Source organism: Dermacentor variabilis, chromosome 1, assembly GCF_050947875.1.
Source record: "Dermacentor variabilis isolate Ectoservices chromosome 1, ASM5094787v1, whole genome shotgun sequence".
Lineage (NCBI taxonomy): Eukaryota > Metazoa > Arthropoda > Arachnida > Ixodida > Ixodidae > Dermacentor > Dermacentor variabilis.
In genome coordinates, this window is record NC_134568.1 from 242,087,652 (window position 1) to 242,103,885 (window position 16,234).

The following is a 16,234-nucleotide window of genomic DNA, read 5'->3' on the forward strand; positions in this document are numbered from 1 at the left end:
CACTTCATAAATAAAAAAAAATCGTACAAGATGGGCTGGTGGGAATCGAACTAGGGTCTCCGGAGTGTGAGACGGAGACGCTACTACTCAGCCACGAGTTCGGTTGTTCATAGCGGGACAAAATCGCCTCTAGTGAATGCGGTGTTGCCTTAGAAACGTGCGGTAGAAAGTTATACTGCAGTGTAATAATAATAATATTTGGGGTTTTACGTGCCAAAACCACTTTCTGATTATGAGGCACGCCGTAGTGGAGGACTCCGGAAATTTTGACCACCTGGGGTTCTTTAACGTGCACCTAAATCTAATCACACGGGTGTTTTCGCATTTCGCCCCCATCGAAATGCGGCCGCCGTGGCCGGGATTCGATCCCGCGACGTCGTGCTCAGCAGCCTAACACCATAGCCACTGAGCAACCACGGCGGGTATACTGCAGTGTATATCGGTAATTATGACCATGTAACTTACAGAAGTCGCAGTTTCACGAGTAGCGAAGTACGTTTCCGCTCCATTTCTTCTGCGCTCTGCGCACACGCAGAGCCATCTTGCAGCGAACACAGAAGACCCCCTCCTCGCAATGTACGGCGCTGCCCCGACACGTGGCGCGCCACTCGTCCCATGATCGCGTCCGCCTTCATGGCGCGTCGCGGCCCGGCTATCGGTGCCGATCGCGACGTTTGGCTGGCGTAGATCGTTTGAGTAGGCGGTGCGAACGGGGTGCGATAACGCTATCGCGTTCCACTCTTGAAGGCGAAGCTTAAGCGTTCTCCAAATTTTTTCTCTGGCTAAGTGGATTTTCGCCTGGCAGAGTTTTGGGCGCCTTTCGGCTAGCAGATGAGAAAAAGAAACTATGGTTGCTCGCCGCCATCACTGTGGGGACTCAACGTATTGCAACGCGTTCGCTTTAGCGCTCCCTCTCCGGAAAGTCTTGTCTCACCGGCGTGAATACCTAGCAGTCAGGGGCGTAGCCAGGGGGGGGCGGTTATGGGGCTTGAGCCCCCCCCCCCCCCCCCGCCAGCCAAAACAAACCCCGGCGTCGGAAATCATGCTCGATTTTGTCTAGAATGTCCTTTTCACTCTCGAAAAAGCATTTTAGCGCGAACATTGTGAAATCGGGCTGGATTTCGCGGCAACGCCCATGCACCGGGAGTCACATATCGTAACGCAAGGAGCTCCACCCGAGCACAAAGTTCCAAAGGCCGGGCTCGTCGCGGCATCTCGCTGAGGCTGCGGAATCGGGAGCGCTTGGATTTCAATTCTGACACTTTATGGGTATAAAGTTCTATTGAACTTTTGATGGCAAAGGTGCACTGATATTTCCAAAGTCGTGCTTTAGATTTTCAATTCCGGAACTTTGTGGGCTTTATGTTGTTATAAACATTTGACACCACAGGTGCATTGACTTTTCTAAAGTCTTAGATCGGAACATACAACGAGACAAGTCAAATCAACACACTATCAAACAAGTTGACAAAACGCGCAGCGAGATAAGATGAGACGAAGCGTTGTGGTGGTTCATTTGTGCCGTCATGTCGCATAAAAAATATCATTTTTTTAACCTACGCCAAAGCAGCCGTGTCAAGACACTAAAGCCAGCCAGGGTAACTACGTTCTTATTTATTTTTTCTACTTTGACGTTTATTCGTGAGGACACATTGAGCCTCTTACATTTTTTTTTAATTATTCTCGCTACCCTACCCGCGGGCTGCCAGAGCCAGCCAAAGCGCGTGCGTTTTTCTTGTGTTGCCCCGAAACCACCGCGCGGCGTACTTCGGTGCGCGTGTGGTTTTCTCTGGCCGAGTGAATTTTCGCCTGGCAGAGTTTTGGACGCCTGCAGGCTAGCAGACGAGAAAAAGAAACAATGGTCGCTCACCGCCATCACTGTGAAGACTTGACGGATTACACCGTGTTCGCTTGAGCGCAACCTCTCCGGAAAGTCGTGTCTTGCCGGTGTAAAATACCGAGCACTATGCGTATGGTTCTCGGTGGACCAAGCGTCTCACGTTTTCTTCGATATTCATTCGGTAGCCACATTAGGTGCCCAAAGTAGGCATTGGATTGTGGCTAACATACTCTCCTTTGCGTTTCTTTTTTTTTTCATTTCGGTGCCCCCGCCCCACAAAAGAAAAAAAAATACATTGTTGCGGCGCAGCGAATTGTCGCATGGTGACAGGTTGTTACTTCTTTTGCGGAAAGTAATTGGCCACGACACGCTTCGTTTGCCGGATACTATTATTATATTATTGTGATAGCAATTATATGAAGACTCCAGGCGCATTCCTGCTGTCGCCGTCATGTTTCGTATAAAGTCTCAGGGCAATAACGTCGTGACCGCGCGGCGCATGCTGTATGTGCGAGTGAAAGAGTAGAGGGGGTGGGGGGAGGTGGAATGGGTGAGCCGACGATGGTGGCTCAGTTTTGCGTGCGCAAAGGCGAAAAGCGGGGAGCAAGCGCGCCGCCTTCCGTCGCACGCGATACATCGGATGGAGTGGATTGAATGGGGGCGGGATCTAGGATTCTGTGAATCTTTGATTGCGCTACATGTTTATTTGCCTTGTTTGATGCATTATATACAGTGACTTTTTCTTAGATACGTAGATTTACTGCAGACTTATACGTATATTTAAATATCTTGTTGCGAGGTTTTGTGTATACGTGCAGTGAGCTTTTTTTCCAGTGACACTTTTTTGCCCTTTATCAAGCATTTGTATATTCCATTGTATCTTCGCATTTCTAATGAACGAGGGCGAGTTAAATGAAAGTGAGCCTACCCACCTCGCGCAATAATGGTTCGGTTCATTATCTGCGAGGCATGCGCGTAGCACACAGGCATCTTTCATTTACAAAAGTGACACGCAGATGTGAGGGTAAATGTTCTTTAATGCTCTCATACACTGGATTGAAGATGGTTGCGTGACGTAATGGACACTTCAGAAGTTGAGCAGCGGGGTGCCGTGAATGTTTTGACAGCTGAAGGTGTCTCCAAAAAGGAAATTATTCGCCGAATGACTACCGTGAACGTTGAACATTGCATTTCATTGGCCACTGTGACGCATTGGAGCAAACGGTTGAATAAAGACGTGAAAGTTGCAAAGACGATCCAGGACCGGGCCAAAGCCATCGTGCAATCACCCCCAACACAAGTGCAAAAGTTGATAAGCTGATGAGACAAGAACGGAGGATCAACATCGATGAACTGGCAGAGCGTGTGAACATCAGTCGCGGTTCGGTTCACACCATAATTCATGAACATCTCGGTCATCATTGTTGTGTGCGCAATGAATGCCCAAGGTTTTGAACCACTGCCAGATCGAAGAAGGTTCTGAGCTGCCTGATCCGGTATCACAATGAGGCTGACGACTTCTTGTCTGCAATTGTGATCGGGGACGAACCATGGTGCCACTACTACGAGCCTGAAACACGACGGCAAAGCTTACAGTGGAAACATTCGAATTCACCGCCCCCAGAGAAAGCAAAGGCCGTCATTTCGGCCAGAAAGGTGTTGTTTACTATTTTTTTTTCAATAGTCCGGAGCCATCACTGATAGAATTTTTTAAAGCCGGAGAGATTATCAATCGTTTCCCATATTGTGAAACGCCGGATCGGCTGCGTGTCGCAATCGAGAACAAATGACGTGGAAAATTGAGGAACGGGGTCACCTTGCTCCACGACAATGCCCGTGCCCACGTCGCTGATGTGGTTAATGCGAAATGGCGAAGTTCAAGTGGAAGATGCTGCAACATCCGCCATACAGCCCTGACCTGTCGCCTTGCGACTTCCTCATTTTGGGGCAATTGAGAAAACAGCTAAAGGGAACCAGACTCGAGTCGGACGATGACGTGAAAGAGTCATTTACAGACTTTTTGAAGCAGTAACCCAAGGAATTTTATGAGACGGGAATCACGCGACTCGTTAGTAAGTGGGACAAATCTCTAAATGCTCATGGATACTGCTTTTAAATAAAGTACCCCCTTTGTCATATATTTGCATTGGCTCACTTTCATTTGACTCGCCCTCGTATATTTTGCAGAACTACTGCTTTTTATAGGTGCTCCCTGTTGCGACTATAATTTCGGTGCTATTTCTTACAACGCACGACTGCTGGCAGCTGCTCCTGAGCAATGCATTGGAACAAATGACAGCGTCATTGAGATTTTTCGCTGGCCGTTGTATATGTACAAAAATGTGAACAAGGTTCTTGACTGACAAAGTTTCGATAAAACATTTGTGTTCAACTTGTTCATTTCACGGCCTTTAGATTTTTCATATCAGCGGCATGCACACTGCTTTGCCGGTTTCGAACTGATATAGTTCTAAAGTTCGTGTGATATTTTCTTTACTTATTAAATAGACAAAAAAACATGGAAGCATTGATGTCAGTTATTTCAGACAATTTTTGCGACATACGAGTGTATTATTTTATGAAAAAAATACATATTTTACTTGTCTTGACAGTGCGTAGCGTTCAAGAATTCGCTTGCAGCATCTTTCGTAATGGCAGTGCAGTTATTATTCATGTATTTGATCCCTCGACAAATTTTATGAGCAGCAGGCCGAGCTGCAACGTGAGCCCCCCCCCCCCCCCCCCCACCACTCCCCGAACGAAATTTCTGGCTACGCCACTGGTAGATGGTACCCTGACGTCCGGTCGAGCATGACGGTTGACAATTACGGGATCTGTCTCTGAAGCGTCGATGTTAGTAGCAGAGCCTGGTGTCATTACGCTTCGTCGAGTAGGGGGTTGCGGCTTTGAGTTCGGTCGCAGCGGGACAAGACTGCGGGTGTTGGTCCAGACGCTCCTTGTATAGATATGAGCTGTCGGGTAATGTCGCTGCGGCGACGGTGCGTAATGTCAAGAGGCGTGTCGACGGGCCGAACGCTGGGTGGTAGCGATGGCATAAATACGTTGATTGGGTCGGCGATCTCCGCAAGTTAGTCTAGTGTAGTGCAGACAACCTGGAGAATGGCCTGGCCATGCTTTGGTAGTCGCTGCAGCCACAAAATTCGGAGGAAGGGGTTGTGAGCCTGTGCATTGCCGGCGAGAGCGCGCATGTGGCGGAAGGACTGCCGATTGCTGGCGGACGCAAGAGTTCTTCGCACTGGAACAGTTGACATACCTTCTGCTCTTCGAAGGTGGCAGACGACTAATTAGTGCAGCTTTGAGGTGCGGGTAAAGTTCAGCCGCTGGTGGGTTGGCGGAGGTATCCCAAACCACGGTACCGTTGTGCGTGTCGAAATGGGCGCGCGACGACGTAGTCGACCCCCCCCCCCCAGACGTAGACGGGGGGGGGGGGGCGCTGCCGTCGTCCTGCACGAGCTGGTGCTGTTGGATAAGTTGTTGCTGGGCCTGTAGTTTCTGGTGAAGCTGTCGCACAACCATGGCCGCGGCAATGGTTGTGCGATATGTGCGTCGTCCGGGTCACCTCACCAAATGTGGGATTACAAGGTGAGAGATCCCAACACAGAGTTCTGGCATAGGTAACCTCATGCTGGTTCATTCCTCAGTAAATAACAAGCGTAAAATGCATTACAACAGCGTCTTAGGGAAGCCGCAGCTACCATAGAGAAACATACAGGTAAAACAGTGGACGCTCACGTAGCGCCCTGCGGTCGAGATACTCCACTGCCTCCAGCACACCCGAGCGGCTGGTCATACCGCTAATTTTGGCCTATGATTTTGGACGCGTGTGTTTAGCTCTGTTTTGGTTTCAGTAGCAATGCTTTCTGTTCTTTTTACCTCTGGCTGTTAAAATGTTGAACTACATCGCCTATAGTGCAGCTCAAAGCTTTAATATTTTACTTTAAGTATGGCCGTCCATTGTAATGGTTGGGGTCGTGAATGAAATAGATGGTAGCTGGCCCATGCCGTCGTCCAACTTATCCACGCTGAGGACGCTGTTAAAGGGAGAGACTTGTTCTCGTCGAGAACGAGGAATGTGGGATTTATTTACAGTATCTACATGAGAACGTTACAGTTCATCAGTCTAACATGACTAAAAGAGGAATGCACACCCAGCAGCCGCGCCACGGCTGCTTATAAGCACTCTGTCCTCCCTAGATCCCTAGGTGAAGGAAAACGGCCGTTCGACCAAACGAAGCGTCCAAAGTAATCGTAGCCGACCCACCTTTGAGGGGGAGGGTTTACCACCTCACTTCCGCACAGGTTGCACTGACCACACCAATGTGAGAGGGTTCTCCCAGACATAGGTCTTGACCCGAGCAGGCGCCTCTTTATCCCAGAGTTGACCCTGCAGTCAGTGGCCGCCGCGTCTGTCCATTGATTGACGACCTTTAGGCTGCGTGAGACGGCACCGCAACATATTTTCTCGGAGCTCCCCTGCTCCAAACAGACCGTGACGGTGTCGGCGTACACACTAACAATACTTGCTCCGCCGACTGCGTCTCGCCATCTCGACGCCATTCCGTTGGGGACGCGGCGCATTGTCCTCCTTACAAAACGACTCGCCGCCGCAGCCATGGTGGCGCCGATGTCCTGTTGACTCGGCGCATCGTTGTTTTCACAAAGTGAGTTGCCGCCGCAGACATGCCGGCGCCTTTCCGACGGTCGCTTCCCCGAAGATCGCCAGCCCTCGCCGGTCGAACCTAACAAGATACAGACGTAATAAACTCGAGGATCGTAACCTGTTTACCGGAAAGACCACCAAGCTTCTCGAACAACCTAAGCAAGGCATAATTAGCTCATGCATATTGGAAAAATGCGATCGGAGTTCTTATTGCAACTTTTTTGCCATTTTTGAGCCCCTTTTCTCACTTGCATGCAATAGAAAGCAGTGGTTCCATATAAGAAAGTTTATTTTTCCTTGTTTACATTGGGAATTGCACAGAAAAAATACTGGATCACACACTCGATAAAGACACGGACAGACACAGACCAAAGACGCATACCACAACAAGAATATTTTGGCCATGACAAGCAACGCGTTAAAGGGACACTAAAGGTTAATATTAAGTCAACGTGGACTGTTGAAATACCATCCCAGAAACTTCGAAACGCTTGTTTCATGCGAAGAAGAGGCCTATTTTAAGAGAAAATGCGTTCTGAAGCGTCCGCGTACCTCTAGCGCAGTTCAAATCGCCCGCCCTCCGATCGAGGAGTGGTGACGTCATGGTCTCATAGTGACGTTGCGCCGTCGGAAGGGAAAGCGCGTGACGATAAGCCGGTTCTTTATGACGCCAACTTTGACGCTCGTTGCAATGGACGACCCTGACAACGGCACACTGGCTCGCGATGCTGGGCTCGACTTCAGCGATTTAAGCACTGATGAACGTGACTTGCTGCTGAGGGCTCGCGCTGCCGGCATCGTTGCGTACTACTACGACGGCAACTGTATGTCATGGCTGTACATATTCGCAGATTTGTAGCTTTTCCTTCGTGAAAACCAAATGCCGCACTCACCGCCCCGGGGCGCCTTCGACCTGCAGTTGTTCTTGCGCTTCGGAGAACGCAGGCAAGACCGACGGAACAGCGCTACGGGAAAGGATTGCTTTGAAAGATACTCCACACGACTTCAGTAAGTCGGCATTGAACTCTTAATCCTCTGGACGAAATTGCAGCGAGCACACTATGCAATTTTTCGGCTCTTTGCCATTGCGATGTGGCAGAGGTACGGCACTTCACCACTTCGAACGGAGAGGTTCACTCGTTGGCACACAGTGATAAGTAACGTTGAATTCGCCGCTGCAACTGCCCTTGACGAAGTTCTGCGGACCGTTCGCGTATCCCACGACATCACATGGACGTGGCATTCTCGCTGCATGTTCCAAATGCAAGTTTCGCGAGCCAGCAGAACCAGCGCAGCACGACGCGATAACGAAACAACTGAAACTCCAAAGCGCGCGCGGCGCAGAGTCGAGAAATGTTTACACTCAAAAGGGTGTAAACTTCTTAGAGTGTAGAGTGTACACTCTTAAAACGGTTGCACCCTTTGGGGTGTATATTTGTCCCACAACAATAATCGTCATCTGCCCTGCTTGCGTTTCCTTTCTTGAAAACTCTGCGCTCGCTACTTTCCTGTCGAGAATGCTGCGTCACACTGATAACGCGCATGCCGTTCGTGACGGAAGTACAGGGCTCACAGCGTTAAAGAAAGGAAACGAGGGCAAGAGAGATGACGATTATCGTTGTGGAACAAAATAAGCCCTAAAGAGTGTAATTTTTTAAGAGTGTAGGCAAACTTACACCCTTTGGGGTGTATCTCTGCCACACAACAATAATCATCTGCCTTGCTTGCGTTTCCTTTCCTGAAAATGCCGCGCCCGCTACTTTCCTGTCGGGAATGCTATGTCATGCTAATAACGCGCATGCCGTTCGTTACTGGGAAGTACCGAACTCGCCGCGTTAAATACAGGAAATGCGGACAAGACAGATGACGATTATTGTTGTGGCAAAAGGGTGTAATTTTGCTTAAGAGTGTACTCTAACAAAGTTTACACCTTCTGGGGTGTATATCTGCCACACAACAATAATCATCTGCCTTGCTTGCATTTCCTTTCTTGAAAACGCCGCGCCCACTACTTTCCTGTAGGGAATGCTATGTCATGCTGATAAGGCGCATGCCATTCATTACTGGGAAGTACCGGGCTTGCAGCGTAAAGAAAGGAAATGCGGGACAAGACACATGACGTTTATTGTTGTGTGGCAAAATACAACCTAAAGGGTTTAAAGTTTCTTAGAGTGTGTACCTGGCGATCCGTGAACTGCGTTGCAAGTCTCATGATCTCTTGAGAGGACACGCTTATATCCACCTTGGTGCAGTGGAAAGGCGCCCATAGTTAATCTAGGAGTGCTTTTATCAGCTGTTCATGGGCTCTATTCTGGACATTCCACCATTTTCTTCGAGGCGTGACGTGGGCGCGACGTGTACAACATGGCGCTGGTGGCCCCATTTTGCTTTCGTGTCGCGCAAACTTGACAGTTTGCCTAAGAAACTGAAATAAAGGCACTGAACCTAACATTCTTGATAAAGCAAAACAATTTTCCTCCTCAGTAAAAATAAAGCGGCTAGCACAAAGAGCACGATTATTCAGTCGAAAAGGCTTCTCGCTTCCGTCGTCTGTTGTGTACGAGCCAGCATCCATGTCCCCAGGAAACGGAAGGAGTCATCGTGTATTCGCGACAACGCGCTGGTTTTCTACCTTGAAATAACGTATGCGACCTACCATTGGTGATGAGCGCACGTTCCAGGCCGCGTTATCGCTATTTCTTGAAACGCAAGTGACTCAGCCGGACTCAGCTAGCTGACAAACGGCCGAATATCACCGATAGCGTTGCGTGCGCCAGATGTATCCGCTTGTCGAACGCTAGCGCCGGCGCCGCCATCTCTTGTTCTATTCGCTGTTTACCCACACCGCGAGAGAAAACTTCAAAGTTCCGCCTTTCGTGGATTTCTTTTTATAAATTAAAAAACTACCGTTGTCATAACCTCGGATGATGTGAAAAGTCATTAATCTTGATTGCAATACAAACACAGCAGTGAAAAGTGGACAACCTTGCAGGAAGTTTTTGCTGTTCAACCAATATTATTTCATATAAATGCGTTCTTTTAAAAAATGATGGCCGGAAACATATGCCAACACCACCCAAGAGCAGTGCAGATACTATTGGCATGTTATGAACGAAGGATTTTCATGGCACCAAACGATGAGGGAAATTTGGCGATACGCATTCCTCTTGTCTGCCATTGCATATGGCTGCTCATTAGCATAATTCAAGCGGCTCGTCGCGCCACAAATTATGGCCAAAAATTTCTGCAATGGCGGCTCAGCGCAACGCCATGCAACATCAAATTGACATTTACAAAATGGCCCTTCCTGTGACATGCTCCCCAAGGCACATTCCTTCAGCCAATCATCAAGCTCACATGGCACCTAGGGTGCCTCGATCCGCGCTACTCCGTACAGGGTGGTGACACGTCCGGCAGCGCCGTCATATTGTGTTGGAGCACGTAACGGCGCGCTATGGCAGATACCGCAAATTTAGGATCTGGGTTTACTGATTCTAATAAAGTTAGTTTTATGGGGGGGGGGGGGGGGAGATTTTACGCGTTTGTGTATCATTATATTTGCATCTCACCTCAAAAGCAGAGGAGGTGAATTGAACGTTTGTAATAAAGCAAGGGCTAGAGTAAGCTTCGAGCTTCACAGACCGCGAATTGTTTTTGGTGCATCTTCGCTTATTTCATGAAATGTTTCGAAATAAAGTTCGCGCTTGTGGCCCAAACTGAACGTTTATGGAGCTACCATTCAAAATACAGGCGCAGAAGGACTTAATCACCGCAAGACGTTTTCAACTACGTTGTAGATCAGATAAGTCATGAATTGCAAGATCAGCAAACAAGGCAAAAAAAGACACGGCAGCGTTAGCGATAACTGTTTTTTTTTTTTTTTTTTTTTTTTTTTGTGGAGGGAGACATAGCGCTTGCGAAATGTACCAATGCAAAAGAACATGTGCGCTATAAATGCAAGGTGTGGTGTACTTTCTTACACACTGACAAATAAGGAAGGAGTCGCAGCCGCGGTCAAGCTCCACACCTTTTCTAATTTCCATCTCATCCATGAAAAGAATGCAGTCCTTTTCAATGTTGGTCATTGCTTGACAGTTTTGTCTCCATGACACTAAGGATTTCAGTGAGGATGCCAGGCTTGAAAGAAAAATGCTGTAGTCGTCTGCACAGCGTTCGTCGTGAAGGTAATGGGTTGCCTTGTTCCAACAGCAAGTCATACCCAGTTGAACCACATGTAAACTTTAGTTGCAGTGCCTTCTTTATGGTCTGACTGTTTTAGATACAACTTTTCCTGTTAGTTTTTTGCAAAGTGGCTTTCTGATCATCATTAAGAAATTTAAGGTTCGCGATCAATGAAGAAAGGTTCTCCTCCAGCTTCCTCGCTTTTTTTGAACAAGCCTTCAACTTCTTACTCGCCTGCATCAGGCTTTCTTTCAGTTTGTTGTTTTTTCTTTCAGCATCTTGAAATGCTTTACACAGTTCACTTGCGGACATAAAGGAGATATTTGTTCCAAAGCTGCAGAGCTTGTGCATATTTTCTTGGGAGGACCACTCTTCTTCGCTGCTCTCCGTGGAAAACATCTGAGCATCTGCTTCTCTTGTCGAGTGAAGTGGTGATGTGGTTTCATTCCCTTGAATTTTAACACCAGCCACAGGACGTCGAGATGCTGGCTTCTTTCTCTGCGTACGTGCCGCTGTGCAAGACTAAAAAACAGATTGTCAGATGCTAGGCGCGGCACTTTAAATTTCATACAAAAAAGGCCTCTGGCGCTATTGCACTCACGCGTGAAGTCGAAGAGTGTGGGCAGAGTGCTTGATTTAAGAAGCCGACGACCATCTTGCCGCCTCCCCTCGAAGTGGTCAACATCACAGTGAAGATAAAAGAAAAAGAAAATGTTTTGAATGTTTGAGTCATCAGACTGTAGGTACAGAAAGATTGCACTGAGGATACGAGAGGCAAACTGCAACCCCATTTTATCCCACTTAGGTTGTCAAGTTGCTTAACTTCACGATAAAATTAAATGTAAGCATGAAGGCCACTTAAAGCGCGAATCCAATACATAAATAGAAAGCAAGACACTTACCTTGCAAATTCTTGAATTGTCTGTGGCTTTCCAAAAGTCGCATTTCTCTTGGATTTCCCACTTTTTTCTGCATTCTGAGTCACGGGGAAACCGAAGGCACCTATGATCTTTCTCTGTGGCTCTGGCGCACAAAGGTACGCAGCAGCCTGGCATGGTAGAGTTTGCTGGCTATTAAACTGTGACACACGCTTCACTGCGCATACCGAACCGTACAAGTCACCCCAGCAAATATGGCGGTGGCGTGGCGCGGGCCTGGTCAAAAGGTGTCGCCATCCTGTATGGCGGGAGGCAGCGCTAACATCGAGGCACCCTAATGGCACCTATCTTGGATCGCCACCACATATTCACAAAATTGCAGATGCATTGCACTGGCTTCTGTATGCTACTGTTGATGTTCTTTTTGAAGTGCTAACATCGCAATATAGCAGCCAAGGACCAAAAAAATGTATTAGTTGATAAAATTTGCAGCCCCACGTCACATTCATCATCTTGATGAAAATTCAAAATTGAGCTGCCAAAGACCAAAAAAATGTATTATTCGATAAAATTTGCAGCCCCACATCACGTTTCGTCATCTTGATGAAAACGCAAAATTGCATTTTGCAAAACTTTCGCTTCCCGGCACAAATTTCAAGGCACGTGAGCTCTCAACAGCCAATGAGATAGTCAACATGGCGGATAATGGTGGCCGTGCAGCCATGCATGTCGAGAACAGAGCCTTATGTCGAGACCTAAAAGGTGCGGTGTGCAGCCGTGGAAGCAGCACCTCGCTGTGCGAAGCGGTGACTTGGAAGAAGCTATGCGGTAGTGGTGGCGATAGTGTATCGCCATGATGCAACAGCCTGTGGACAAAAGATAACCAATTCAGAGTTGTGATAATGTAGCAGTTCTATTCCAATTCTATTCCTATTCGTGTTTTGTTAATGGTTGGTACGGGGAATACATAATATTGTCATCAGTGCTCAGCTGGTCATGATAGGTGGATTGTAAGAAAGGAATAGAATTCAGCCAAAGGAATGGCTACATTATACCTGCCATGGTCTCTTGTTGGCTTTGTGACCAGCTGCCACATTTACTATGCTTTTTTTACATGAATGTGCAGCAGACAGCTAATTAGATGTGTGCAAAGTTTGTGCTGTTTGCTTTTACAGACATTTGCATGATGAACAGCAAAGTAACCTTGTACTTTTGTTAATATGCATTCTGATCAAACTTGATTACAATTCTTTATTTTATTGATTTCTTTTTCTTCATTTTTCAGACTCTGATCAACATGGCCTATTGCTGCCTGATCCTGATTGGCAAAGTCATACAGAAGCTTGTATTTGGTGAGCTTCGTGTCTCCGAGCAACAGGTAAGGGGCAAACGCAGTCATATATTTTTAAAAGAAAAAAGGCTTTCATATTCTTTAGTTTCACCCGCCGTGGTTGCTCAGTGGCTATGGTGTTGGGCTGCTGAGCACGAGGTCGCGGGTTCGAATCCCGGCCACGGCGGCCGCATTTCGTTGGGGGCGAAATGCGAAAACACCCGTGTGCTTAGATTTAGGTGCACGTTAAAGAACCCCAGGTGGTCAAAATTTCCGGAGTCCTCCACTACGGTGTGCCTCATAATCAGAAAGTGGTTTTGGCACGTAAAACCCCAAATATTATTATTATTATTATTCTTTAGTTATTATCATCTCTACTTGCACTTTCTTGTTGAGTGGCATCAGTGGCAATTTATTTAACACTAACACAAGTTTAAAAGCATGATAGGAGTATGTCCCTGGCATGTGGGGTAGTGAAAGAACTTTTGCAATGATAATTTTTATTTATTGCTACTTGACTCTGAAGCATAAAGCTATCGCATGGGAACAGGAGGTTTGGTATGTGCCATAGTAGACAATGCATCCATGAGTAGTGAAATAGAAAATGAAAGCAAAATATCTACAAGTGGAGCACATACAGTGATCACTGTTCACTGCAGAAACAAAAGCAATAAGGAGGAAATGAAGCCAGATAAGCATAAATGAGTAGTACTTAAGCTGTTCAGTGTAAAAGCTCTACACAGAATATTTGCACAGGTTGCCGTTACATAAATGAAGCTATACTATCAAAACATCTATTCATGCTACATAGCAAGAGATTGTCAAGCAGCAATCAGTTTTTTTTTTCAATTTGTGCAGATATGGTTAAGGAAAGAAAGATGTTCTGGTACATGACATAGGCGAGGGGTACCTTAAGAGATGACAGCAGGAAAAGGTATACAGCAGGCACAAGCAGTTACCGTAAAAACCAGAATATAGGCTGGACCAGAATATAGGTCAACCCCCCCCTCCCCCAAACTTTAATTCTAAAAAGAGAAATGAGAAATAAAAACCGGTACAAGCCAGTAAAAAATGACCGGTATATAAGGCAGGGGTCGGCTCTTTGTCGCAGTTTTTAAAAATATGTGCGACCTATATTCCGGTTTTTACAGTAGTTTGGCGATGTGGTGGAATGGTTAGGAAGAAAGTGTGCTGAATGGCTGAAATTAGGCTGAATGATATGGACTTGGGAGAAGAAACAGTTCTTTTGAATGGGACAATAGGAGATGACAGACACAAGCGCTGTGTCTATCGTCTTCCATGCTTAAGTTACAGCATCGAATGCTATAGCTTAAAGCAATGTAGCCAGCCACTTTCCGAATTTCCGATTGAAGCCTACGAAGTCCAGATGAACAGCGAAGTTCTTAGCCTTAGAAAGCATGAACTCATGGGCACATTATGTGATGCTCATTACATTAAGCTCATGCGGACATTACGTGAGCAAGCACCAGCAAACCATTTAAGGAAGGCTTCTTCAATGTCGGCATACATTGTTTTTTGAAGTCATTTCCTTGTCAAAGGGTCAGTGTTCATCTTCCAACTCAAGATCTTCTCCTTCTCTTTAATAATGTTCTAAATTGTGGACTTCGACGAGCCATATTTTTTCGAGAAATTGGTGTTCCTTGCACCGTGAGCAAAATGCGTCTGCAATCTTTTTTTTTTTTCTTTAAATTTCCATTGCTTTCCTTAGAGCAGTTGATGATGATGGGCCTGGGTTAGAATCAGCCAAGCTGGACACATACACAACTGAGACAAACTGAAACTGCAGTAAGGCGTCAAAGAGCGACAAGAAAAAGCATAAATCTGACGCACTTCAATTCCAGACTGCCTTCTGAACTCGGAGCTTGGAGGCGAGCTCGGAGCTGTGATATGCTTGTTCTAGCGGAGACGGGCTGCCATAGACACATCAAAATGATGACTGTCACGCTATCTTAGTTCGTAATAACCGAGCATTCGTTATAACTGGAATCGTTATAAGTGGGCTCTACTGTTAACCCAGATTGCTTATTGGGGATCTCGTTTTAGCTCCCATAGACGTGGTGCAAAAGAATAAAAAAGAAACTGTTAACCACAAATCATTTGATTTATGCACATCGTTTAGCGTGAACCATTATAGTGGTACACAAACTACCTTTCTGTTGCACTTTTCTGGTGCTCATATATATTTCTATGGGACAAAACTTTCATTACTTAAGTCCTGAAATAATAATTCGAACTTGACTGGTGAGCATACATGTGCCTGACCCCAATGGCGACCCCAATGGCTGGAGGTTACATAGATAAATTTCAAGTTAGCACAATTCCCCGTTTCCTTCTCCCCTTCTCTGATCGCCCTTCATGGAGCGCAGTTAGTGTCGCCAAAAGGTTACAAACCTCTCAACATGTGTTCGGAAACAAATAGCTTCTAGTTTGTGGTGTACATACTACATTTATTCTTGATACTCGTTTTGAAACTGTATTCCGTGCAGTAAACCTTATTCTTGCATATGTTCACATCAACCTTGTTAAGTGAAAAAACTTTGGAACCTTTTTTATGCCGTGTGACCGCACTAAGCTAATCACACACTGGAAATGGCACAAGAGTGCAAAGATGAGGAGGGCGGCAGCAAGGTGACAGAATGGTGCTATGCAGAAACTTCTTATCTAGGGATCTTAGTGAATGCATCAAAGACATGGGATCTCTTGCCGAAAGTGCTTATTTTGGCCTGCCTTCAGCAGGTTTCGAAGCAAAATGAGCAGCTCACAATGCAAGATACCATACTAACGAGACTGACATGCATCACAGGACAAACTGATTACTGGTTTAATGTGGGCCACCATCCTCTTTGCGAAGATAAGGAGGAAGCATAAAAGCAGTGAAGAAGAAACTAGGAATAGGCAAGAATCAGATGTATGCGTTAAGAGACAAAGCCGGCAATATCATTACTAATATGGATGAGATAATTCAAGTGGCTGAGGAGTTCTGTAGAGATTTATACAGTACCAGTGGCACCCGCGACGATAATGGAAGAGAGAAAAGTCTAAAGTAGAAATTTTTGTGTTCGCGCAGCCTATCTCAGACTGCGCGAACACAAAAATAATCTCAGACTGCGTGAACACAGAAATAAAGTCGACAAAGTTGTATCAGATGGGTTTCTCTCCCTTCATTGCAAGCAACATAAGCGCTCCCCTCTCTTTGAATCAACAACTATTACTGGTAGAAGTAAGTGCGAACTCACTAGACTTATAATAGAAGCCGAGCAGATTGATGCCCTAGGGGATTCATGTATCACCAAACTGTCATT

At 46.4% G+C, this 16,234-nt stretch overlaps 1 protein-coding gene across 3 annotated transcripts in view; it reads left to right on the plus strand.

Moving 5' to 3' along the window:
* The window catches only part of LOC142560335 (E3 ubiquitin-protein ligase AMFR-like), a 197,501-nt gene that overhangs the window by 98,403 nt on the left and 82,864 nt on the right, over nt 1-16,234 (plus strand). For all 3 annotated transcript variants that reach the window (XM_075672347.1, XM_075672354.1, XM_075672364.1), the window contains exon 2: nt 12,867-12,959. In XM_075672347.1, the coding sequence (XP_075528462.1) occupies nt 12,867-12,959 (93 nt within the window). The remainder of the gene's footprint in view (nt 1-12,866; nt 12,960-16,234) is intronic.